The sequence below is a fragment of the Lineus longissimus genome, chromosome 1 (assembly GCF_910592395.1).
Source record: "Lineus longissimus chromosome 1, tnLinLong1.2, whole genome shotgun sequence".
NCBI lineage: Eukaryota > Metazoa > Nemertea > Pilidiophora > Heteronemertea > Lineidae > Lineus > Lineus longissimus.
The window spans coordinates 24,522,647-24,550,245 of record NC_088308.1 but is presented as its reverse complement, the minus strand read 5'-3'; the positions used below and the strand labels follow the sequence as shown (position 1 = coordinate 24,550,245).

The 27,599-nt window shown below is 39.9% G+C and overlaps 1 protein-coding gene across 5 annotated transcripts in view; it reads left to right on the top strand.

The window, feature by feature from the left end:
• Positions 1-26,414, top strand: part of LOC135493524 (cyclic nucleotide-gated cation channel beta-3-like) — a 62,020-nt gene extending 35,606 nt beyond the window's left edge. For 3 of the 5 annotated variants that reach the window (XM_064780927.1, XM_064780917.1, XM_064780906.1), the window contains 17 exons: positions 6,186-6,399; positions 6,572-6,717; positions 18,514-18,693; positions 19,069-19,283; positions 19,629-19,679; positions 20,473-20,565; positions 21,111-21,175; positions 21,679-21,810; positions 22,016-22,157; positions 22,396-22,555; positions 22,860-23,041; positions 23,248-23,366; positions 23,712-23,858; positions 24,066-24,180; positions 24,435-24,659; positions 24,858-24,987; positions 25,270-26,414. In XM_064780927.1, coding sequence (XP_064636997.1) covers positions 6,186-6,399; positions 6,572-6,717; positions 18,514-18,693; positions 19,069-19,283; positions 19,629-19,679; positions 20,473-20,565; positions 21,111-21,175; positions 21,679-21,810; positions 22,016-22,157; positions 22,396-22,555; positions 22,860-23,041; positions 23,248-23,366; positions 23,712-23,858; positions 24,066-24,180; positions 24,435-24,659; positions 24,858-24,987; positions 25,270-25,829 — 2,876 coding nt within the window. In that variant the 3' untranslated portion in view covers positions 25,830-26,414. Of the gene's footprint in view, positions 1-6,185; positions 6,400-6,571; positions 6,718-8,603; positions 8,764-12,749; positions 13,127-13,418; positions 13,941-18,513; positions 18,694-19,068; positions 19,284-19,628; positions 19,680-20,472; positions 20,566-21,110; positions 21,176-21,678; positions 21,811-22,015; positions 22,158-22,395; positions 22,556-22,859; positions 23,042-23,247; positions 23,367-23,711; positions 23,859-24,065; positions 24,181-24,434; positions 24,660-24,857; positions 24,988-25,269 lie in introns of those variants that run through there. The other 2 variants (XM_064780940.1, XM_064780933.1) reach the window with 2 other exon arrangements.
• The last annotated feature ends 1,185 nt before the right edge of the window (positions 26,415-27,599 follow it).

Sequence of the window (27,599 nt, the reverse complement as noted above, 5' to 3'; positions counted from 1 at the left end):
CAGCTTTACTCATTACATGTACAGGTTACTTGTATGTTGGTATGACAGTAAGATTGCTAATTGGTGGTTTGGATTCTGAGTGTGAGGATGGTCAAGGAAGGATGGGACAGGGTAAAGTGCCAGGGGCTAGTTTGAGCCTGCCAATATTGTCTGGGCAATTTTGACAAACATTTATGCTGAAATATCCAGAGAGCACAATGCAGAAGAGACCTTTAAAGTTATACCAAGGCCACCAACCTGGATGAATATGTAACAAATAGTTGGCCCACAGCCTGAAGAGTCTCACTTTACCCTTTATGAGGAGAGGAGAAATTGTGGAAGAGATTAGAATAGAATTTGGAAGCATGACAGAAATGGGGACAAAAAGTGTTGAAGTTGACATGTTATGTCCAGATGGACATTTCGTATTGTGTCTGGTGCTGGCGTCAACTTCTGTGTTCATACTCCGAGCCAATCTAATACCATATCCATTTACATGGTTAGACCATTAGTCACTGACAAAGGTGGTCTAGTACATAAGGCAGTAAAGTGCTGGTCATCAATGGACTGCAAAGTGATGATTTGGTCATCTTGAGTCTGGAAGTGCCAAGAAGGGTACACATAGGGGATAAGATAACTCCCCTGATTTCTTGAAATGATAAAATTTCAATGTTTGGATGTCAGATGTCCAGCATGATAAGGTTTTGGAAACATAACTCAAATTCTGATATTGTCATCACTACCACTTCATTTTTGAAGGTCTCTGAAAAGAGAGATCCCTTAAGAAATGATTGGCATTTGCGGCATGGTAGCAACTATCATCAAAAATGTTGAAAAATTCCTGTGTGATTTTGATTTTGTCATACATGGAGCCCCATAAGCATATACTTTCATGAATATTAGTCTTTGATATTTGGAGCCACCGCTGTTCATTGCTTTTATCTCAAAATCAGCATGGTGGTATTGCCTGACAGCCAGCGATTTCTCTCCTTTAATCATGTCATCTGTTGCCAGTCAATCATAATTCAATTCCGCGACTGATGCATATGAAATCAGCTGAATCAAACAGCTGATCAGAATACCAATCAGCGCACAAGTTGATTTAGTTCCGTCTGATATTTGGAATGTTTTGAAACAGTGTGTTGCTCACTCTCAGTCTAAATCTGATACCCCATTGTTGAACTAGTGTCATAGCATGAGATTACAAGAGGTACCATTCATCTTGGCCTGAGCCAGATAACAGGTTATTTGGTATACCGGGGCACCATTTATCTTGGCCTGAGCCTGATAATAGGTTATTTGGCATACCGGGGCACCATTTATCTTGGCCTGAGCCCGATAACAGGTTATTTGGTATACCGGGGCACCATTTATCTTGGCCTGAGCCTGATAATAGGTTATTTGGCATACCGGGGCACCATTATCTTGGCCTGAGCCCGATAACAGGTTATTTGGCACAATTAGGAAAAAATAAATATAAGAGCACTTCTGACTCCAATGGCTCCAATGATCATCAAGAGCATTCATATGAAGTTACATAACTTGCTGTTGCCTTCAGGGACAGTGAGTGTGATGGTATTCTAAGAGATGTACTATTGTGGTGTGGATTGAATATAGTCCAACTGGCGTTTGAAACCACCTAGGAACTAACGTCACAAGCGTACTATTACCAACAGGACGTAACATCCTATCCACAATCTCATCTCCAAGCTAGTTGATGAAGTTAGCGCTGCTTTATTGTATTAATTCCAACTATACGCTCTGATGATGGCTTCGTGAGACTTGCATATGATTTATTGACCCAAGTGGGGACCAGGCTTATTTGATACATATGTCACTATGATCGATCTATCGGCCCCTGTTTACTGCCGCGCTGGACTGATAATGTCTTATTTCTCTGAACGCAGACTAATGTATGGCTTCTGGTCAAATGCCTCAGTGGACAATCGTGTAGTGGGAGATTACAAAAGTTATAAATGAAAGATTACCTCTGTTCCACTTTACTCTAAAAAATATTTCTCAAAATCAGATTAGACCTATTTACTCAACTGTCAAATTTGGCGAGGTACTGGTTTTCAAATGGAGTTCGAGCCCATGACCTCCCTCTCAGTCAAGAGTTGAGCACTCAAACCACTACACTTCAGTGGTCATGAGGGATTAGTTGATGTCAAGCTTGCCCTTTTAGCTTAAATGACTGCAGCACATACAATAATGTTGCATTGTCAAGGTTTTTATTCATTACTGCCATCTCTCAAAGGGGATGGGAGTTGGGCACTTAGCACTATATATTCTCTTATTGACATTCTGCCTACCAACCTGATGGTCTTTCTAGAAAACAGCAACAGCAAATGAAAGTAATTTTTGGAAGTTACATGACAGTCCTGTTCTGTGATTCATGATTGGATCAAATCTTTACAGGGCAGGCAGAAAATCAATTATTCTTCTTCAGCACGATATGGCTAATCGTTCGATGTAATTAGCACAATTGTTGTCGCATGTGACATTCTGTATTATTCTTAACTTGTGCTGCTTAGATTGTAGAGTAGGCTATCATCTTTCACAGACGAGGATAATGACAGATTGTGACAAGAAAATAATGAAGAACCTCTAAAAATACAAGCTTGTTTACTTTCAATTTGTGAATGCCCCGGTGTGTCTGCATTATTCAGTTATAGTGTCTGCCAAATCAATTGCTCAAATATTGCTTTTGAAAACAAAAGTAACAATAAATTGAGCAGTCTAATTTGATTTGTCTTATACACGAAACAGGATTAGATTATGAGAAGAAAACATCAAAACCATGATCCTTGAAGTTTATGAGGACGTCATCTGATCTGCTCACTCGACCCAAGACCCACCATCTCAAATTTGCCAATAGCAGATTTTTTCACTGGAAACATCAAAACGATTTTTAATGGAATCAATAATAACTGTTACAAATCCGAACAGATAGCGATTTCACATCCAGCTAAAAGCATTCCTGTTCTCACATCGGTTAAAGCTGTGAAAACAATTTGAATGCCATTAAGGAAGGTTTTAGATCAATCAGTGTCGCTGTGTTGGTACCATATCGTTAATTACTCCGCTGAGATCCAGGATTATGGTAAACATCCAGCGCATGAAGGTGATTTAGGGGTTGTCTCGTAGTAAATTGGGGGATCTGAGGTATTACAGGCACTGCTAAACACATAAGTGCAGAAAAGTCATTCGCTCAGCTTTGTGATCCAAATATGGAACCCAACCCAAATTTTGATCCAGCTGGCTTACATACCTGGTATACCTCTTGAAGCGCCCACAGAAATATGTGAGGAGAGGAGCATGATAACTCCATCCACCTTGGACAACAACTGAAGGCAGCAAATTTTACTGATTAATTAGGCCTCCTGTTAATCATGTTACCCTGTAGGGATTTCCCCTGTTGACCTTTTTAATTTGTTCCGTTCCTTACCACTTGGCTTTTAAGGGTTAACTGCTAAAAGCGATAAGAATTCCCCTAGCTCCAAGCAAAATCTGTCTTAGCAGCCCGCTTATCCATTATTGAGCATACAGGGGTTGCTTATCCCTTCACGACCATTAGGGCCCTCAGGCTGCCGCAGCTCATGTCATAGAACTTGACAAGGTCGTGTCAAGGGCTTGGGGAGACATTCTGTCAGACCTTTGTGTTCCTTGGCCACTGCAGGAGTCGGTTGTCTGGACACTGATTACATGGTGTGATCACTTCAGCGAGGTGTTGGAGCGGATGAACTATCCCCAGGACATCCCTCTGAAATGCTGTTTAATGAACATTATCTCTCCCAGAGCGCTGCTTTGAATCCTGATTTGAATATATTGGATTGCTGAAGACATGCCTTGGGATATTTTTTATGGCTAACCTAAACAAATGTTGGAATGTTTTTGCACATTTTCTGAAACACCCAAGAACTGCCTTCCTTACAAGTTCTCTGTAACTATCAATTGTGCTGGTTCAGCATATCTCAAAAGACTTCTTCTTTAAGGAAGCAGCCTGTTAGGTTGTACGTCTTTTGAAAGTGCTTTGATTATTTCCTGATGTAGCATACATGTCGAACTCTAATTCCATGGTATTAAAATTCTGATTGAACATTGGCACGTCTCTTTTAGGGATTTAGAGAAACGTGTAGCTCTCAACACATCTTGGGAAGAAATCGATGGTAATTTTACCAATACTGACAGTTGCTTTATTGAATAGTAATCTCTGATCTTTAAGGTGATGATGGTCTGGCATTTTGGATAGCCTCTTTCTTTTTTTCGAGCTATTGGCTGTATCCATTGACCATCTGCTGTGGGTATGTGTGTTATGAAGCAGTCATTAGTGGTGAGGCCGCCCGGACTTGGGAAAACAGAGACTGAAATCACACTTCACCCAACCTGACCAACCAATGAAACATGACTCCTAGCTGTGTAATAGCCCTTCATTACTTGACCCTATGGCATCCTCAGTCTCCTCAGTTGGCATCCTGGCTCAGCATTGTTAAAGCGCCTGATTAATCCAGCCATCCTCTCATGCCGTCTCATCTATCTTCTGTCAAAGGAGTGGAATGCGATGCGTCGATGTCTTTTTTAGTTGTAGGGGATTTAGGGTTGACTCCTATCTAATTGGGGTTAGCGATGTAGATGGAATAGTAATATCCGCACCAGTTGTAATGGTCGTGGTCATACATAGTAATTCCAGGAAGACTTTGTAATGAGGTTCTGTAAAATGTGACCTTGTTTTGTCAGTGCCTTTCTAAGTTTTTGTCTGGATAGACAATTTGGATGGACAGTGGGTTGGTGATCCCAATTCATGTGATGGTCATTATGTCATGTTTCGGTGGAACGGAAATATTGCAGGACTTTCCCATAAACCACGCTGGAAGCAGATATGATGTCAGACCTACCTCCTAATGAACTTGGTTGAGCCTGTTTGCCAATTCAAGAAGGGTCTCAGTCAAATTTCCTTCATGAATAACCTTATAAGCAAGCGCTTCTTTAGTGGTCGTCGTGGCGGGTATGGATGCTACAGAATGCCAATTCAAGAAGATTCCTGTCCAAATTTCTGGTTGGAATGAGAACTTTTTTGCTGTAAAAAAGGCAAGACTGAATTCTGGGTGGCTTCTTTAGTATACGTGTATATCGGTTCTGATTTCTAATCTAGCTCTTGCAAGGAAGAGTTACAAATGTAAGGCATTCTCTGTGGATGTCTATCCCTGCGGCATACAGTTATCTGATTGCCCTATGCAAATGCTGCTAGACTGCTTGCTATGTAGATTTGCCTTGCAGGAGGTTTATTCTATCATGAGAAAACGCCTCTGCTCCATAATTCATAGATTGTGATGAGCATTTGTTTTGCCATCTCGTGTGTATATAGTTGGGTGCCAATTATCTAGCATGAAAGAACTTCATTTGAACATGCAAACAAGTCTTTCCTTTCAATGCTGTATTTCCTTATGTGATGCACCTTTCCTCTTAAGATCCTGGGACTGCAAATAAGCCTGAGTGAAGAAATGAGAAAAAAATATTTTGTCAATCATCTTCAGTTGATTCACCAATTTAGTGATCTACTACCACCAGCTCTTACACTGAGTCTGAAAACAGCTTGTATTGAGTCAACCAATTGAAATAGATCCTGGACATTTTTGGTGGCTCTTTTCATTCAAATATTGCATTGCCTGTAGTTTTGCAGTGAATAACAACTATAGATCTTTTGCTGGGCTTCTCTGCAAGTCCACCTGTCTTCTCAATGTTGAAGAATCCCATCTTATGCCTGGCTTCCCAAGATGTGAAAACCCTCTTGTCGATCAATAAGACCACAATTTCTCCATACATGAGATTTATTATTGAATTTTATGTCTAGTTTGCAATAACACTTAGTGGCAAGAAATTGTCCCTTGGTTCATATCAACTGTGTGAATTATAATCTTCAGCATTCGACAGTCAATGGAGTGATGGGGAATGGAGCTGTTTCATAAAGAATTAGTTGTGGTTAAAGAAGCCACAAGACATTACTTATCTTAGACCAAAGTGGAACGTTTCTTGGGCTCAATGAGCTATTGATGCAATAACCCGATCACATTCAATTTCAGGAATGGACCCCTAAACAATGTGCAGCTGCGGAGAGGACAACAGCTTTTTAGATCTACTTTTTCCACTTCAGTAGCTGGTATGTGCTGGGACGTGTTTAAGTATTCTACCTTACTTGTATTTTGCAGGGGTGGACTGCTCAGGCAATGGAAGTCGCCTGGCATCAAGAAGAGGGCACAGTATTCCACCAGTCCAGCCACCATCTGCCATATCACCTCCGTACTCACCTATCCCTAGCCCTAGTATCCGCAGTGTGAGCAGCACCAAGTCGACATGGAGCGAGCTACTGGGACTCAAGAAGAGAGACTCGTCAGGGTCATTCTTGAGTGGCAGTGGGTCACTGTAAGTATTAGGTCCATCACATATCACTTCTTTACTTGTCTATCCCCAGCCCAAATATCCAAAAAAGGACAAATTTGTATTCGTCAATCCTTATCACCTTTGAATTTGTATTGGACAAGAAGAGCATTGACAGCAATGAGCGAACATTGAATGTCTTTCTTGGTTATTTCAGTAGTTTATCTGGAGTTAGTAGTGTAATGAGTGAGAAGCTGAAGGAACTCCATCGCAAGTTTACATGTCGGACGCAATACTTCAAAGAGAAAACAAGACAGACGCCCACACCATCCTCTCCAAGTTGTGAAGCTGACAAATTCACAGGTAAATGCTCTTTTTTTCCCCAATTAAAAAAAATACCTGAGCCCAAAATCCAGTGGTTCTGTGGTAACTGGCTCATGGCTGAGTAAGGAAATGACAGTTTTCTAATCTGCCCTGTTCAGAACATGATGCTGCTGGTGTGAAACGTCTAGTGTTTTCACAAACTCCATCTATCGTTTCGATGATCAACCAAATTTCTGCTTTCGTTATTGCTGTTGATGATGTTGCCATGTGTGATTCATGTTATTTTCCCAGGGGCAGCACCAGCACAGCCAACACTGATGGTGTTGGAAGGAGGATTATGGTACAGCAGTCAGATTATACTACAGTCCATTTCCTCCCATTAGCTCATTAGGAGGATTATCAGGCTGCCAATTGAATAATCAATCAATCAAAGCATATAATTGAAATTTCCAGGTGGAGTGAGATGCAGAAGAGAATCGCTAATATATAATACACGCTAGTAAATATTGATGATTGATGAAGGAATTTATTCACATTTCAAGTTTGGAAATTGTGAAAATTAACAAAAAGTAATAAATTCATGACCAAATGCCAAATAATCAATGATACTTACCCTTTAAAGGATGTTATTAGCAGAACATTTTACTGGACATTCAGGGGACAACCATGACAGTTAAAGAGGGATGCCATGAAGGCCCAACAACCATTGATTGGCATGCTTTTCATCCAAGAAAATAATTTTACCTGGGGAGAAATATCCTTACTGTCTACCCAAGATCCTAAATGAATTACTTCCCCAATTAAATCTTTGCTGCAAGTGACGTAAATTACTTCGGCAGATGATTCTAAGTGGTAGCTGCACGTCCTCTCTGATAATGAGTTGCCTAATAGAGAAATTCAATTTTTGAACGAATAAAGGTTCCATTTTTTTTGCCGTTAATGTCACATTCTGTTGGTTGAAAGGGTTCTTTCACATTTTGATGCCGAGTTTGCTCAAGGCATCCAACTGAGTGACATACTCGACTATGTAGTGAGTTGTTGTTTTAATTATGTTGTTGGTGCATTTTCCATGCTAGCCTGCAGGATGCATCATGCTATGATTTCATACACCTCAGTCAGAATGAGGGTCCTTGGTTTTAGGGATGAGCTCAAACAACAACTTACAAACGACAAAGATCTATTGTCATATTATATACATGTGTTGCAAAACCTGTCTTTATTACTCTGCAAGCTGGACAACCAGCTCTCTGACATAAACGGACCTTTTAAAAATAGCATTCATGAATCCCCAGGGTTTCCCATTTCAGAGGGTTTGCTATCGATTGTAGACCTATTCCTGTGCCTGATCACCCTTCCAGTATCGTCACTCTAATCTAACACTTCAGCCGGAGTTCTTTTCTTTGTTACAAATGTGTTTTTTCCAGTTACAAAAGCTACCGGCTTTGATGTCCTTTGATTTCATCAGTTTATCCATTAGAGTATCTTCTAGCCTGACGTTAGATTCCTCAAAACGCCATAATGTACATTTCTGTCGAAATTAAATGACATGCCGAGTTATCCATCTTCTGATCAGCGGTGCATAGGTATTTACGCCGCAAGCTCCCTGCAGGAGAGCACGCGAAAACATGTTGTCACATTCCCGAAGTAATTTTACCGTCAGCATGTGGCTCTGTCTGAGGAAGGACTCATTATCCTTACCAAAGTAACCCTCCTGTAACACACGACACCATGCTCACACTAATTAACCACAGCAGATTGAGTCGATCTCTATAGCTTTGTAGTTGGAGAATATTTCGTCATGTCTGATCGGTCAAAGATCTGACCCGTGGCAGTGTACAAATTGTGATTGAGAATGTGGTTCTTTCAATATCACTTCTGGGCGTAACGCTATCATTATATCGCCACAACCAAGCTGGCAAAGCAAAGATTGTGGACGGATTATCCCACTCTGTTGATCATGCCTCGTCCAACACTTATTTCATCATCAGAGTGTTGTCGCATGCAGTTGGTGTATGAATATTCAGCGGGAGATCATCGGATACATTTTCAGTCTAAAACCAAAAAGTGACTTGAGAGTTGAGGAAAGTAGGGAGGTTTTTCCGTTCGATGTTCCCTTGATTTTCACTGTCATACATAGATCTTGACAATGGTGTTGTTCACGATGATTGGATTACCAGTATGAAAATTCAGTGGAGTGTGCTGGTAGTGCGGTGAGTGGCTGGTGGCTGGTCTTACCACGTGTTGTCTCAACTCATCAGGAATAGACATAGTTTGTTACCTCCATGGTTTATTGGAAAAAGCGAGATTTCTGCCTATAGGTCTTTTCTGCTTCATTCAGTGAAGGTAATAGGATAAAACAAGTGGTCAGATTCTTTGGTTAATTATATGTATGATTCACAACTGGTTTTGGATTTTTGCTTCTCCTGCTTTTTGTTGCCAGGTTATTGGCAATGGAATAGGATTGTGACCTCTTCATACAATATTCAGTAGAAAGAAATCCCGGATATTCATTATATTTTTGTTGACGGTCTGCTCTTTCTGTGATTCATAAAAAAATACTAACTCCACACTGGTACAAAAATACACTTCTCATGGAGCACATTGCTGGTGTTTCTGTTACCCACAGTGTCTAGTGGTAGAAAAAGGGGTAAATTCCTCATCTATTTCCCTATTTGAGAGGTACTTTCCTGTGTTTTTGTGGACTGTGACGTCTTCCGTGGGTGTCGTTAAGGTCAGCTCAGAGTCTCATACCAACTAATGATTTTTTCTTCTTTTTGTCATTATTATTCACTGGTTTATCGGATGTGGCGATGATGACAAAGCTTTGGCACAAAAAGTGTGATTCAGTTCCACGAATTTTTGAGGAGCCCACTATTTCAGTTATAATGATTAAAAGAAAGGTGCATGATTGGTGATGATTTGCCCAAAGAAGATCAGGCATGATTGTGTTGTCAATGAAGTTGCAAGTCAACGTGAGGTAAAAATTATGTCAGCTGAAAGTTTATCTCCTTTCACTGTCATCATCTGGCCTTTAAGTTTTTGCTGATGACGAATGTTACAGACTATTGGATATGAGATGTTTCCTAAAATAGTCTTGATATATGTACCAATCCAGAGCTAATTTACCGTTATTAACAGTCAGCCTGATCTTGTGAAGCCTTGTTGAATAGCTTACTTCCCAGACACACACACCACCTGGGGTCGGGAGGGGAGGACATCTTTGCAGTCGGTCTTCAGGGTCAAAGATGCCAGTCAGTGCCTCAAGAGCCATTTTCTATACCTTTCTGATTTTGCGGTTGCTCAGTGCTACATTGTATTTCTGCAGTTGGTAATTGTGAACAGAACTGTTGCAAGTGTGCAACAATAGACAGTACGAGCCAGTCTCTTCAAACTGTAGATCACTTGATCATCTGATTGTCTTGTCATAACATCATTATGGCACCCACTATCACCCCTAATGTCAAGTGATGCATCTTAACCAAGAATATCACACTATGATCATCGCATGTCACTTGAACCGGTCAACTAAAAACTTGGCAGCATCTCTAGCATACAAAGATCATTGACTCAACCTCCGATGAAAATCCAATTTTATCTTGACCATGCATTATTATGCGGCGATAAGTTCATTTGAGCGATCCAATTCTCCCGGTGTCTCTTTTTGCGATGGCACCACGGAGGTAACGATCTGGATAATAGGATAATGATGCAGCTTGTGTTCTGTCAGGTTTGAGTTGCTTCGGGGAATTGTGGGTTGACTCTGTGGTCTGGGGTGATTTCAGGCCAAATAATTGAGACAGAATCATGTTTGTGACAGCTAATACTTATTCCCGCTCCTTCTCTCCTTCCTTAAAAGTTCGTGTTATGGTGGTGGGGGAGATCTGTGGCCAGAGGGAAACCGGAAGTATCTCTCATCAACATGCCTCATTTATTCTTATACATCTTGTTTTGGACTTGTTTTCACTTGATCATCATCCTTTTGTAAGAGTCTTCAAGTACAAAAGCGGCACAATGTACAACAGCGGCTTGAATAGTCACGATGCTTTCATCACTTACAGTGGTCTGTAGGAACTCCCTTTGTATATGACACAGTTTGATGGGCAATAACCCCACTATAGGCTCAATGCTTAGGGACAGATCTGAGGAATCTAATTGGCATGAACGATCCATTCCGAGGCATAGTTGCTTCTTTTGAAACCTGATCAAACAATGGAGTGAATGAACCATGAGAGATCAGTAGAGGGTGATCACCCAACAAACATGATTACAATGTGTGTTTCATATCCGCACCTTGATGAAACACATTGCTGTAGGGACAGATTGGTGACATGAAAGATTGGAAGCCAGTTGCTTCTTTTGATATTTGATCATGCATTGCAGATGTCAAGCAGAAGTAAATCAAAATCTTGAGAAATACGGGGAAGGACTAGAGGCACGCTCTTTGAATAGGTCCTTATTTAGAGGAGGGTTTACAGTTATAGCAGGCCGGAGTCCCAGTTTATGGTCTAGATCATAAATCAACCAATCACAGACCAAGAATTATTGACCAATCGGAATACAGGAATATGATCTAGAGTCAACCAACCAGTCAACCAACCAATACACTTCAATCAACCAATCATCACGTGACAGTGATGGTCTAGCTTTCTGTATGAAAGTCAGGCCATTAGTGCCAACTGAATGTTGAAAGCCATCCTTATTGCAGCCTCAATGATATTCACACAGCTTAAAACATTTCAGGTGAATTAGGAAAGAATTGACTCCACATGTTGGATGAGGTGACCAAAGTTTGAACTGACTAATGCAAGAGGGTGGCTTCATTTCCTGGTTTCCCCGGGAATAAATCAAACTTCTCTGGCACCCATCAGCTTCAACCAAAAGTCACATCCGTTTCGAGCAAAAGTGAACAAAAGGGTAGGAAGGCTGTGTCACGTTAATGATAACAGATTATATATCTATATCTTAACTGTCGGGTGTAAATTTGATGACATCTTTATCACGATGTCTTTGACATTTGAAGAAATAAAGAAGCAGTTTGCATGGCCCCATTTGGTACCTACCTTATCGGAAGAAATTTTATGAGGCCTGCTTGAAGGTTAGAGGTATCAAAATGAATTTTCATAAAAAGGTTACACAGACTATCCCAAGGCCAATGTGCCATGTAGCCTACTGCTGTCTCTTCATTTAAACCAGATTCTCACTTATTCTGCTATAATCAGAAACTAAATCTTTGGAAAATTGTATCTTCTCAAATTTTGCGAGAACCGAAGTGACAAGAAGGCTTGGTCGAAATATTGAGCCACATTGAGCCATAAATCAGTTGATGTGATTCTCTTGTTACATTCACATTCCCATGAAAGCTCCTCCAATAGATTATCGATAAGGGTGAAGGACAGTGCGATATATTTGGCTAAAACCCCATATTAATATCACCTATGGATATTTGGTCAGGTCATGTACATGTATTTGTATCTGTCCATTATGACTTGAAATGGTCATCACTTGGCTTACAGACGGTGTAGCGGAAGTGTAGCACACATATACTTTATTCAATTGTACAGCAACAGGTTACTGTAGGTAATGACCCAAGCCCAAGGCAGAGGTTTGTGATAAAGAGAACTAATTTGATTTCGAGATTATAAGAATAAAGGCTTGACATTAGTTATGCTCATAAAGTTATCCATATCTCGAAGCTATTGTCAGGTACTCCCCTTGAGGATTCTCAGGAAACTGTGTCCTCTGATTAGATTGGCACATTCATGACAATGGTAAAATCAAATCTGCATAGTTGTTGATAGAATACCATGTTTCAAGCGACAAATTTGCCATGAGGACACTATACATGTAGTTTGGCCTGGGGGAAAACCTGGCTTGAATCTGTCTTTTGATGTAGAAGAATGTTGAGAAAGCGATCTGTTGAAAGTCACATTCTTGACCTCTATTGCAGCCCTCGCTCTACAAACATCATTATTTGTATCTTAGTCATTGGAGAAGCAGCCAAATAGACCAGGAGTACTTTTTGCTGTCTCCTGTTTACAGATAGTTTTTAACAAGAATTTTGCATCGGAATGACATGTTTGGATTGGCTTGCTATCAAATGTCCTAGCTTCACTCCAGCCATTCTCGTCGATTTCTGACAATTCTCAAAAAACTTGGCTATGAAAGAAATATTGGATATTGAACAGGTCAATCTCGTTGAAGAACGTACATATGGTCCCCTTTAGTGTTGACATCAAGTTCACATTTTCACATGCACTCGTCACTTCCACTGTCTTGTCAACAGCAACTTGTTAAACAATCCAGCCATTTCAACAGAGAGGGCTACAAAAGGATTTATGCATGTCTTTTCAGCATCATTTTATGTCATCTCAGGTCATGGAACGGCTGGTGACACGTGACAGCATGAATCTTATGTAAACCCGGTCTTGCAGGATTCAGCTGATTGAAGGTAAACACAGAGAGTATAATCTCTGGGTGAAGGTATGTGACAGGGATGGTCTCAAACTCAAAGCAATTTCCGATGTAAAGTGTCTCATCTCATTGATGATCATGTTTATAAAGTTCTGAAATGTGATGGATGGCTAGGTAAAGTTGGTGATAAACTCTTGAATATCTCAGCTTACTTTCAATTTCAAGATTGCTTTCTAGCCATATAGGAAATGGGTGTCGTTGGATACTCATTATAAAATTGCAGTGTAACCCTTTGAATCAAAGGAATACTTTCTTGTTTTCTCTTCTAGAAACATTGAAACGTCCATCTAGACCCTTCCATGTGCACAAAAAGTATCAAATGGAAATTGTGATAGTTCTGGTGTGTGGTGATATATAGCTAGCCTCCACAAATACTTAAAAAGAGTACTGTATTTCCAGTTGTATGACATATGGGTTACGCAACATGATGATTGCAGTTGACCGAACTATCAGGACAGTATCAAATATCAATAAATTCTGATTGCTACTTAATTGACCTTAAATGATGGTTTGTTATGGAATCATGTATGAAAGCTCTTAATGCAATATGTCAACATGGATTCTAAACGTGGTCGGAGTCAAACTGAACACACGTCTGCTGTGAGAACTGGATTATAAAACCTGCGTGTTCAAACATAATTTGCTTGGATTATTGGTTATTTTGTCGTCCATTGCTATGGATTCTGCAGACCATGGTTGGCGGACTCTCATGACACTAACAGGCCTCACAATGAAAGGAGTCATTCTGAAAGTCAAAGGAGACACCGTTGTTACGTGTGTTGCTAAAAAAGGTAAGATTACCAGTAATTGAACACTTTTAGACTCAAGGGTTATCAATTATTTTCTTCTTGAAACTTCACCGGTCGCCTATTCCAGTTGCCCAGCTGAAATTTCAAAATTGCTAGAAATTGCTTTCTTGATTATGGTGTGGGTGTAGACCCTACAGGAAGATTCACAGGTCTTTTGCGTTTTATAAATCTGATGTATTGTGATAAATGTCTCGTTCTGTTCAAAAGCATTAATGGGATATTTTGTCAATTTTTTAAAGTTGCACACAGAATACCTCATCCTTTGAGCAGATTGATTGACGCTGAAGCCTGAACTTGCTTTAACATAGTGTTGTGCAACCTGTATACTATATGAGATGATGAAATTTATATAAACCGATCTTTTATCTTTTCTGATCATCCACAAAGAAATTGACAGAGTATGTGTTTACCCATTTTCCCAGATTTCTAGCTAATTTTCTTTGCTTTTGAACCATTCTGGCACAAAACTGTTACTCATGCAGTCAACTACATAATGAGCAAAGGGAATGATGGTATGGGGATAAATTTGATATCTAATGAGTGTTAAGTGTATTTACCAAGAAGAATATTAGATGGTGCAAAGTGTGAGAATGGAGATATGTGCATGGTGATGAAAGGTCAGTGTAACATTTTCGAACAGATTTCAAGGGGACAAGCAATATTGATTTTAGATGGAAATTGACTTGAAATTAGACGGTGTGTTTCCAAAATATGGCTATATTGCTCTGTCAGTTTTCTTCAGCGTACCATTATATTCTTTCAATTAATGTTGCAGGAACTTACCAGCTGTTGTCCCTCAGGTTGATTAATGCAGCTTTTAGCTGTTGTAACTGAAAGTAATTAAACTAGTAAAGTTTTTTTGCATCACTCTCATAATTTATTGACTGATAGAGGAACTGCCATGAACTAACTATTTCATTTTTTTGGACAGGCAGCTGATATAATAGCTGTTGAATCAAACTGAATAAATCATGTTTTATGCGACAAAAATCAATTTTATTCGTTGGAAAGATTGATGAAATTTTGATTGTGGAATAAATCTAGCGTGTTAGGAATCTGGTGAACCATGTAAGGGGAATTGATATTCCTCGGTATTTATGATATGAAGGAAATAGAATTTACTGTCACAAAGGCATTCCATGACAGCTATGGGTTAGTTGCGGAGTGGAGGACTTAACAACTGACAGTTTTGTCACTGTCATTGTAAAAACACGATATTGCAGTTGCTGACAGTTGGCTGAGCTGTGTGCCAAGAAGATAAGACCCTGATTAGCCAAATATAGTGTCCTTTTATAAAGGCCTTAGTAAGGCTTTCTAAACTTTCCAGGTCAAAAGTCAGTTTAGAAATTTGCTTTCAGAATCGATAGGTGCTTTGAGTTCTAATTGCTGTTTTACCCTGTTCGAAGTAATAAGAGAACTTTCCTATACTACTTGTAGTGCATCAAAACATAAGACATATCTCTGGCATGAAGAAGATGATGCTGCCATAATTGAAAAATGGTTCTTTCTTGTCTTCCTTTTTCTTCAAGAGAACATCCAGAAAAAGCTCAAATGAATTATCAACAAAGAATATCAGTAACTGGTGTCAAAGACCTTCTTTGATGTGAAAAGGGCAAAAAACGTCAGGGGTTACGTGTTTGCATGTTTTGGGTTGAGAACAAAATGGCTGTGTCCATCTCATGATAAAGGAGCTGTTAATCTATTTATCTGGGATTCTGACTCTGGTTGGAAAATGATAGATGAAAATGCAAGCACAATGCTGGTTCTGCTGAAAAAAACCCAGGTATTCTGGATTAAATTGTTTGGATCATCAAATAAGCTAGACTTCAAAGATCAGTCTTGGAGGTTGTTTCTTGGTAATGCTAGCTCAATAGCTCAATTTACTCTCCCTTGACTGTTGACTTGTTGAATTCGAGTGGCTAAAAAAAGTCTTGCTGCTGTGGGTCTAGGCTGCACAGTACATTGTGCTATGTGCTGTAAGCATACGCCAATCACTCTGTTACAACTCTTTGCTTAATATAAATCCCACCGGATGCCTTCTGCTTGATACGCCATAAACCTATGTCCTTCAAAAGGCTTTGTATTGGGTGACACCTTCGTCATTGTGTCGCAAATGGTGTTCCTCTGATTGCTCACGTTTTTCACCTGTCTCTGAGAGAGAAGACCTGTATCCCACAATCAATGGATCTTTAAGCATTATTGACGGACAACGCTTTCTGTCGAATGATCAAAGCATTTTCTCTCTCTGTTCTCTTTATAGTTGATTGTTCTTAGGAAGTTCGCCTAATTTTTGACGATATTTCGTACCAGCGTGTTTCTTGTCTATTGTTATGACGATTACCAAGCTTTGCTTTCTGGCCAAATGTAAAAGGTGAAGGAACGTCTGTATTTTACAAAAACTGATTCTGTTCATGACGTCTCCTGTGAAGAGATGTGCTTTAATGTTTGATAAGGTTGTCTTTGAGAATCTATTATGGGCAATTGCCATGTCATGTGAAAAGGATCGGGTCATAAATATCAAACGTGATAGAGGTTGGTTAGTTGACTAAAATAGGCCGTTACCCACTGTCTGTGGATACGATATATGAGTCAGAGGATCACTTTTGTGATATTCTATATATTTCATCAGTTGTCATATCAAGGCATGGTCTTTATCACTAGAGTTGTATTTTCTTGCAGCCTGCTTTCCCAGATGTTGCCAAAAACATGTTTTACAGTGCTGCAAATAGTGGACAAAAGATAGCAAAAAGTGGTGTATCCACCAGCGAACCTATTGCCCTTACAATTGGGAGAAATGTGGCCAAAATTGTACTTTCTGTTAGGGTCTGTCTACGACATAGATAAAGTCAAACCATGAATCCATATGCCCTCAGTGTTCGTGGTATTAGATCAAGCAGATGGTCAGAAAACAGCTGCAGGTGCTGATGATTATGATACAAGGAAACCGTTTCTTGCCTTAAGGTGAACCGATGATTGAGCTAGAAACTAGTGGTTAGAGAACCAAGCTGCTTTGTAAGGAAAGATGATCACGTCAGAGAACAGCTTGGTGGATGTGCTGATGATTATGAGAAAGGAAAGCCACTTGTTGCCTCAGGCAGAAACTAGCAGCGAGCGATGACTCTGAGCTGAGAACTATTGGTTTAAGAACCAAGTATCACTGAGAGTGGATGATGATTATTAGACAAGAAAAGCACTCTCTGTCTCAAGAAAGCTGTTGATGAATGTAAAATGTAGATTCTTTTTCTCCCATTCCGATTAAAGTGTCTGTGTCATATCCGCATCTTTCATGATTGATTAAAATTGTTGTCTGCAGAAAGAGATACGAGATTGGGTTCAACCCGATTTGTCAAGTTGTCTCAAGAGTAGTTGATGGAGTGTCTGGCAGTACTGCATCCTTATTTACTAGGAGGGGGACAGACGCTGTACAGAGAAATGTCTTATATGTTGCTTAATGGTTGCTTGTTGATGGAAATGGCCCGGAGTAAATGATGGCAAAATGCTATCATAATGTGGCAACGAGTGTTAAAGGACCTATCATTTCATTACCCTACCATGCCTAAAAATATTTCAAAGTATTCAGTAACACAGTCCTTGTTTAGCTTGTCTGTTTTTGCCACAATGTCAGATATATTGACCATGGACATGACGGCCGGGACATTAATTACCCTACCATATTGTCCACTTGATCGCTAAACACGGCAATTATTTACTTCCTATTAACTATTTAGTCATAACATTTATAAATCATATGCAATACGGATTATGCCCAAGGGGAATATTGTAGGATTGCTCTATTAAGGACTGGCGAATGCTGTATTTAATAGAGTGGTGTCCCTGCCTATTTTCGTTTTCAAAAAGGAAATCGCAAAATAAATCGGCAGAAATAATTACGTTTCACAGTATGATTTCAACTTCGAGATGGGATTACTGTATTTATGGTTTCTCCATCACCATCTTATTGTTAGAGTGAATAGCATTGTCTAAATTGATACTACTTACAGATAACAGGCTTCTAGAGTGAATCCTCTGCAGTAACATTATGATATTACTCCTATTACCAAGGTGTGTTCTGCTGCCAAAGATCACCGCTTTGTCATAGAAACCAAATATATGCAGCAAATAATAAAATATGGTGATGAGTGGTTGGTGGTACGCTATTGTCTCTGTTGTATTATTTCTGAATTGGTAAGTGACAGATTAGGTGAAGATAGTGGTTATCATATTGTGCCAAGAAGAGTATGTAAACAGCTACAAAGTAGTGATATCAGCTAGCTGTATGCCGTCAAATGTTTGGATCGAGAGCCCAACAACTCATTGACACCCAATTGCTGATGAATAGCCTGCGAGTGGACTCCAAACAGCAAGATATATGTGTCACTTTCACAGAAATCGTAATAGTCTTGAAGCTTATACAAATTTCGTTTTCTTTTTGCAGTGATCTCTATATGGGCATTCAGAGTGAAAGCTACATTCCCTGTGTATTTCTATCTTCTCCAAGAACATAGTGGGCGAGTATATTACACATGTTACATATAACCTAATTCATATTTTTCAGGTGCACCTAATGGTTCTCCATCAATTTCTCCGGGACCAAAACGTCACAGCTCCTTCTCCGGGTCTTCCAGTATTAATGCACTAGACGATGACATCCACTATGTTGGCATCAATAACTGTAAGGTTAAGTGCCCAGCTTGGATAGAAAAATTTACCTTTCCACGAGCAATCGATCCACAAAGTAAGTCGGTGTTGTTTCGATGAGGGGAAAAGTACAACCACATTATGTCAGTGCAAACATAGTCATTCAATAGTCTTGACAAAGTTTTTAGCTTACTTCGAGAATGTTGGTCCAACTGATTTTCTTATCTGTAAATTGGTGTTACCAGAGGAAAGTGAAATTTGTTTATCCGTTGGACATAATTTCATTTGTCTTAAAAGTGATTACTCTATTTGTTGATGCGGTTACATTTTTAGGCAAAGTGAATTTCTTGGCATGCTCGGATGGTTTGCCTAATCGATACCAGTTGGCAATGCTTTTGAATGAAGGCTTTGGGATGATTCATTTCAAAAGTGAGATATTGACTGATATCTCCTGGTTTCTCTTTCTTTTCAGGCAAGCTGTACATAGGCTGGCTCTTCATCGTAGTCCTAGCATTCATGTACAATGCCTGGGTGATTCCATTACGCTTTGCCTTCAAGGAACTCGTACAGAAACCCGAACATATCAGATATTGGTTACTATGTGATTACATAGCTGATTTCATCTACGTTCTTGATATCGTCTTGTTTGAATCGCGATTGGTATTTATCCGTGATGGGATATTCGTGGTAAGTGATTTCGTTTACTTTCTGATAAGATTTCTGTGATTGCTGCTATTAACTACGGATGATACGGATGCAGTTACCTGTCTCTGGTAATGAGAAATCTGCTGGAGCTAATAGAGTGAAAGCGGTTCTTGGGACAAAAATGTGACCATTATGGAGAAGGCACTTGAGGCGAGTGATGCTCTTTTTGCAGTCGCTCAACAGACAGGCTTCACAAGTAGATGTTATTTGTATAGCCAGAAAAGGTAAACCTGTGGCTGTTTTCCTGGATAAGAAGAAAAAAAATGCTTATAGGCGTCTGTTTTTAGGACTGAAGACGCCTTGTGATTATGTATCAATACTTTTCAGCATGACCCTCAAGCTATGAGGCAAAACTATTTCAAGAAATTCACTTTTAAGGTAAGATTTATAGTGACCGCATGGATGAGAGACCCTGCCTTTAATTACTGGTATGCATCAATCATACTGCCTGCCAAATGACGAAGCTCTTTGCTGTCCAATAAATTAATGGTCTCAGAGTCTTCCTCGACCGTGGTGAACCAATACAACCATATCTATATCACATCTTCCAGGGACCATAATTAGTGGCCTGTAAGCTAGAGATATCACTTTTGTCCTCTCAGAATCTCTTCCGTTGTATTGAAAATCCCTCTTGGCTTGATAAATGAGCAGCAACTTTAGAGTAAGTAGCATACAATGACGGGAAGGGGGTGATCTCATTTCATTAAAAAAAGTTTGATGTGACGAGAAATTGGAATCAAATTGAATTACCGCTGAAGCAAATTGATAAAGACCCAATGGCGAGATCTGGTTTGCTGGTGTGAGGTGTCTTTATTGAATGAATTTATTTCCCCCAATTGTCAAGGATTGCAAGAGACAGTGATGTCATCATGGTGTTCCTTGATGAACTTCATTGTGTAGACACCCTTATTTGCCTCAGCTTAATGTGTAATAAATGTTGATATAAATGTGGTTATCTTGTAGGCTTGGTTTATACAGGATTCTCTTTGTCACTTGTCACTAGTCTTTTGGTCATTTGTCACTTGTCATGAGCGTGTTTGCTACTGAGACTGAGACGCTAGTTTTCCATAATTAACAGAATCAACTAATTGGTTTGTTATCATGGTAATGCAACCAAGCCAGGAGCGCGATGCATCTCCTTGACAAATCTCACCACATCTTTTCTTTACAGATTGACTTGCTGAGTCTGATGCCGCTGGACCTACTATACCTCATGCCTTCGATAAATTATACGTCCCTCGTCAGGATTCCAAGGCTATTCAAAGTAAGCATGCAAATAAGCTTTTGTTCTGATGCTAATAGGTCCATTTCTAAATGATAGTGAAATATCGTTCCAGTATCAAACTGCTACAGATCTATTACATTTGCTATGGTCACTTTTCAAAACAGAGGTATCATTTCTACTTATATTTCATAACGAGATTAAATGCATTCGTCTATCTTCATGATTGGTTTTGACAGAGATTGTATAGTTAGTGTGGATAGAGATTGGTAGACATTCCTCCATAAATCTTTTAAGTGCAAAATTGGATTGGGACTGGGCTCCATCTTGCTTTTGTTCGAATTGTTTGAGATCTGTTTGCTTTTAGAAAATCATCAAAAAGATCTTCTGTACTGGTCATCAAAACTTCCTGGTGGGTAAATCTAATCTGTAAATCTAATCAGAAACGGTTGTCAAATTAAGTTGACAACATTGAGTTTTATTGGTATTATGATGAGAGATGTAGTTCAAACATGATTGGCCGCAGTGTGATCACATCATGGCATTAGGAATATGCATTCCTTATCAGTCTACATGTCCATTTTCAGATCCCGACATTCTGGGAATTCTACGAGCGATTCGACCAAGCCGCCAAGTCGGGACATGCAATAAGGTAGGCTAGGACCTAATTAGAGTCTGGTTCCTCTCATGGATGACTGGAGAGCAAATTGTCAATCAGGCGCAGAAATATCCTCGTGAATGGGAATCAGTGAACCGTCGATTGATTGATTCCTATATATGACTTATGACTGCATGTCATTCCTCTGGAAGATTGCGTGACATTTCTGAGACCGCTGAAGAATCTGCTGTCGATAGCAGATGCTGTCCAGATTATACCAATAGGTCAACACATTTCTCGATTAGATATGTCTGTTAAGTCATTTCCTGATTAGAGATGTCTGATTAGTGAACATCGATAGCTGGGGGGGGGGGGGGGGTCCTGAAGTTCCCTTCATTTGCTGATGTATTACAGAGAGGGGGAGGGGTGGATAGTTGTCAGTGTAACTGAGGTGCAGCCAAAATTGCTTTGTTGCCTGCCCTTGCCTGCATCAATCCTTTTGCCATTTACCATTTGCCGTCCTGCCTAAATTTATCATTGATTTTGATTGATTTTAGGATATTGAAAACTATGACCTACATGATTTACCTAATCCATGTGGAAGCGTGTGGATATTTCTGGATATCGTCCTATGAGAAGTTCAGCACAAACTGGACGTACAGCCCAGAGAAATTCCTTAAAGTTACTGCGTAAGTGATTTGAACAGTGAAATCAGAATCATATCTAGTCTGAATACATCGAACTAACACAAAAAACAAAACCATGACTTTTTGGTATACTTTTCAATCTTTTAAAAGATCTTTTACTGGCTGATGCTCTTTGATGTGACATGCAACTCGTAGAGGAGATGACTGTTACTTCATGTTACTAGGAGTTCTTTCTCTCTCTTTGCAGTTATGTCCGATGCTTCTACATAGCCACCAAGACTGCCACCTCTATTGGCAAGAACCCCATTCCCACCAACGACCTTGAATACATGTTCATGACTGTCTACTGGTTGTCAGGGGTATTTGTCTTTGCACTGCTTATTGGTCAGGTAAGTCGCGCATTGGCTTTTTTCCTTATTTTTTTAGGACTAATGATGGCATCTGTTGCTTGTAAGATACAAATTTGTCCAAAAAATTAAATCAGCAAACACATCAACATGACCATTCATTGAAAAGCTCTCAATGACGACTTTCTGATGGAACCTATGAGGTGACCTAGTATTGATGATACTTTTGGAGAATTGATACTTTTTTTGAAAGCTTTCCTCAAAATGCACTTGTTTTCAGATTCGAGACATATTTGAAGCTGCTGGTGCTGTCAAATCAAACTATCGTAAGACTATGGACATCACACTCTGGTACATGCAGTCACTCAATCTTCCTAAAGAATTGCAGGGTCGTGTCAGGATGTGGTTCAACTACAACTGGGACCAACAGAAAACACTGGGTAAGTATTAAAAGTAAGGGAGAGATGTAATCTGAAGTTCATATTTCAGTTTATATCCTCAAGAGATTGTCATACATGTAGATCATTATTTTAAAGAGAATTGTGTGAGGAATCATCCCATTCGGAGAACTCTTTTTCAAAATATTAGCACTATGTCTCAGTAACCTGGTAGTAGCTGGAAGCTTTGCAGTAACTAATCTTAGTCTACTTCTCATTCAAAAGATGTGTCAATCAAGGTGAAGCTCTTTGCCCAAGTTACAAGAAAAGTGTTGATTACCAGTGGTCCTTTCCAATCTTATTCCAGATGAGAACAGTTTAATTGAAGCCCTGCCCAACAAAATGAAGACCGACCTTGCAATCAATGTTCATTTTGGCACACTTTCTAAAGTCATGCTGTTTCAAGACTGTGACAAGAACCTGCTGTATGACCTGATCCTAAAACTAAAGCCTGTGTTATATCTTCCCGGTGATTATATTTGTAGAAAGGTAAGTATTAACATGAGGAAACATGCCTATTCTAATAGGGACCTACCCCGTATCTTCAAGAATTCAGACAGTCTCAGATGTGTCCTTAATAGAGAGGTTCTACTGATCTGCTTCTGCACACTTAATCTTGGTCTGGATCATGGCTCCAAAGATCAAACCATTGATACTATGCATGTCGCATCTCAAATTAGCTTCATTACCTGCAGGGTGAGGTCGGTACGGAGATGTACATTGTGATGAGTGGTCAAGTCCAAGTGGTCGGTGGCCTCAACGATGATATTATCTATGCTACGTTACATGAAGGAAGTGTATTTGGTGAAATAAGGTAACACCATCTTGCCTCAATCCAAGTTCATCAAAAGCTGTGCCTCGAAGAGGTAGTGATATCAGATTCAGACGGTGTAGTTCATGGTTCATTAAGTTTACTATCAATGACAATCTCTCCTCATGAACATTGTTATAAGCTTATAATTGGAGCAATGCGAAAGTACTGATATCATTTTCACAACAGAATATTCAGTTATTTTATGCACATTGATTTGAAGTAAATCAGTAATGTGTCAAAATCAAAGCACCTGACAATTATTATAAAAAACAATAAATATCATGGATACATTAGTCAACTCCGACCTTTAGTCCCCCTTGAACATAGTCAACTGTCTTATTCCAGTTTACTCTCCATGGTAGGAGGTAACAGACGTACTGCTGACGTGAGATCCAAGGGCTTCTCAAATTTGTTCACCTTGTCCAAGGTGGACTTCGAGGAAGCTATGAGAGATTATCCAACTGCTCAAGCCATGCTCAAGAAGAGAGCAAAGTAAGTCGAGTTCATTAGTAGCTGGCTCAGATGTCAATAAAAGTTAACTCATCGAGTTGGACAGGTCACCTCTGCCAGGACACTCTGTATACTAGAAGGGAGACATCAGTATGACCCAAGTCTATTCCAGTACCACTTCTGAAATTGCCATCAAGTTACCTGTGGTGGCCTGAAGTTACAGGCTTTGCCATTTTTCACCTTTTCCAGAAAACTGCTGTCAGAAAATAAGAAAATAGAACAACAAGAACTTTTCAAAGCACAATCCGAAGAGATTATAAAAAGTCGAACCCCAACCCCTAAAATGGTGCATACTGTTATCAAGGTAAGTAGGCCTAGACTGTGAATGACACAAAGTAGGCCAACAAATGTCAAACATTTCACTGCCTGCCCTGTGGTAAAACCTTTGTCATCAAAAACTGCTCACAAACTTTTTATCTATTGTAAAATCTTCTTGGCACCTACATTGATGGCAAGGACAGAATCATGACTTTAGAAGCATTACTTTTACAATAGGACCGTTTTGAAATTTGCAGCTAAGATTGAATAGGTCATGATTTGGCAAATTTCCCTCTTCAGATTCTGGAACCAGATTCCAAAATAGCTGAAATTTTACGCGCCAGAGGCAAGAAGAAGAAAGCAGCCAGGGCGAATAAAGTGAATCCTTTGGCTAAAAAGATGGAGTTTCATGATGAGAATCACCTGAATCTGATGCAGAGTCTCATGTCCGATGATTGTAGTGATAGTAGTGAGGATGCTGAAGAGGAGGCTGATGATTCGTCAGTATTCGAGTCCAATATTCATGTAAGTTCGTGACACAGTGACATAGTTGTGGAAAAGTCTAGATGAGGGTTCAAAGATGTGTTCATTATGAAAACAGTGTGTCTTTCCTTTAGAGGTAAAAACTAAACTAATAATGACTTACGACTATCTAAAGACCTAATATTGTGCGATGCAAGTATGACTGAACCTCTTGACCCTTTATGATGTGTTCCATTTCAGAGAGAAATGGACAATCTGTCTGTAAGTCTTCCACGAGGTCTCTGCTGTTCGGACGAGGATTCCACACCTGTGTCTGAAGACAATCATCATCTGGAACGAAATGAGGGAAAGGAAAACTCACCACCACTGGGTAGGTTGATGAATCAAAATAATGAATATTGTGAGATTTGACACAATCTTCAACGCAAGGGCCAGTATCTGCATGTATATTTTAGGCGTCTCTTCCTTGGTTGTGCCTGAAGACTGGAAAGCCAGTGGTGATTGACAGCGACAAAATTGTTCCTAACTTAACCAATTGTTGTATCCATCTCCAGTTTCTTGGACTCTTTGTACGTTTGTGCTTGGTGATGAAAGTTATGAAAGCCATTAATCTGCTCAACATGCATTCAAATTCTTGTGTCCTCTTTCACAGAAGAAGCATCAAAAGAAGACAAGAACCATCCAACATCGAAACACAACAAGGAATTCATCAATAAGGATATAGCCCACTTGGTTATTGAGAGAGAAAAACAATCTTTGGCCTTGCCCATCCATAATCGTGCTAGGCCAAGACGGGCTTCAAATCCGAGGGACTTTACTGGGGAACCTCATAGCTCTTCAAGGACAAGGCGAGCCTCAAATCCAAATGACTTGATTTTGGAACCGCATAGTCCCTGTAGGCTAAGGCGGGCCTCCAATCCAAGGGACCTGACTTTGGTACCTCGTAGTCCTTGTAGGCCATTTTGTTATCCTCTTTCATTGGAAGTGGCACCGGCCCTCCTCATCACAGAACCCAAGTTAGAAAAGTCACATCCACGTATTCCTGATGAGAACATGGTGACATGCAACGTGGAGGTTCATTGTGAGAAATCTCCAGAAAATCCAGATGGTGTGGATAATTTGGCTTTTATCGGATCAGACAGTAGCCATTCTATAAAAAATACTCTACCAAGTGTGCCCTGCATAGAGAAAAGTATAAGTGAAAACGGCTGAACCGGTTGGGGTCGGCTTAGGTTTAATTTTCTGCTGGATGTTGGCCTGTAATCTTTATAGTTCCATCATGAAACTTGTGCTGCTGGTGCTGCATTCTTGTCACATCTGGACAGCATGTTGAATTTCATTGCACTCATCTGATCATTAGGGGTAGAGATTACATGGTACCAGAGACAGTAGTACCTCCCTTAGCAGACACCAGTGTTTTTGGTCCCATATTGGTAATTTCCATTCAAATTGTCCCCTTTAATCAGGAGGCCTCACTATTGAGGACAGCATTTTGTAGTCACAGGGGTGTCCTTGTTGGAGGTTCCACCATATTAGGTGACCTGTGTGCATTGAAAGTTGTCAGGATAAATCACTGAGATTTTTCACCGCCATTAGAATGTACTGTTCTTGTTTTACATGACAAGCAATGAAGTGATCCTAATGAAAATATAGGTCCATTTAAATAATATATTTATGTAGATTTAGAACATAGGTTTCTTCTTTTTCTTGAGAAACCAGTAAAAGTATTTAATTTGAAACTGCTAATTTACATTAACTAGTGTAAATATTGAATGAAATAAATTGTGGTTATTTTTAGATGGAGCTTTCCAGTTTTATTCATATCATTTAGACAGTGCCTTGATCCCCCTGTATTTGATAAAAGTTTTGAAATTGCAGGGAAGGGCAGCATGCTCTCACTTGGGGGAGACTGTCCTCTTGTCTGTTGGAAATGTACCTTGAGGGAGAATTCCCCTTGGATGTGACTGTCCTCCTATCTGTTGGAGACAGTTGCCTCGAATGATTCCCCTTTGAGGAGATTGTCCTCATGTCCATGATGGAGAAGATTCTGTTTCAGAGGAAATTGTCTTCAAGTATTGTGCACAATATTGTAGAGGAGGTCATCATGTTCCCTGGGGAAGATCGTCCTCATGTCCATTAGGAAGAATTTCTAGTATATAAGGCTATGAGTCTTCTCATTGATTCGCATTTCATCTTTGTATGTCCATTCTGTCTTGGCCGTGAAGACAATGTCACAACTTAGTCTCTACTTGCCATTCAGAGGAGATTGTCATCATGCACTGTCCACAATATCGTAGGGGAGGGCATCTTGTTCCCTGGTGGAGACTGTCCGCGTGTTCATTCAGAAAATGATTCTCATTTGGAAGAGATTGTCTTCAGGAAGTGGACACAATATTGTTGGAGAGGGTTTAGTCCTCTCTGGAGAAGATTGTCATTGTGTCCCCTTGCGAACATTATTGTCCTTTATCACCATGGTTAAACTTTTACCTGATTTACTGCATGCACCTGGGTGGTATCTCGGACAGCATAGGCCCTTTCTGCCTTTAGTAGAGCTTTAATCTCATACTTTACACTTGAAGTGCTTAAAACAGATCCCATCTACATGTAGGTGGAGACTGGCCATATGAGTGTTAAAGACATCATCTTCCTTGAAGGATTCCCACTAGTAGGAGCTCGTCCTCGCACCAATTTCCCCTGAGGAGAGATGTTTGCTTGGAGGAGACGTAACTGTTCTCCTGCTGTTGGAGACGGCTGCCGCAAGGATGGATTGCCAGTTGGAGGAGACTGTCCGCATGTCTGTTTGAGACAGTTGCTGAGAGACTGTCCTGATGTCTATTCTGCTTGGAGGAAACTGTCCTGATGTCTGCTGGAGACGACTGCCTTGAGATGACGTGTCAAACGTGGTTGTCAAGATTGTTGTGTTGGATTCTGGAGGAGCTGACACAAATATAAGTAAAGTCTAAGAAGTTAAGTAATACGCTA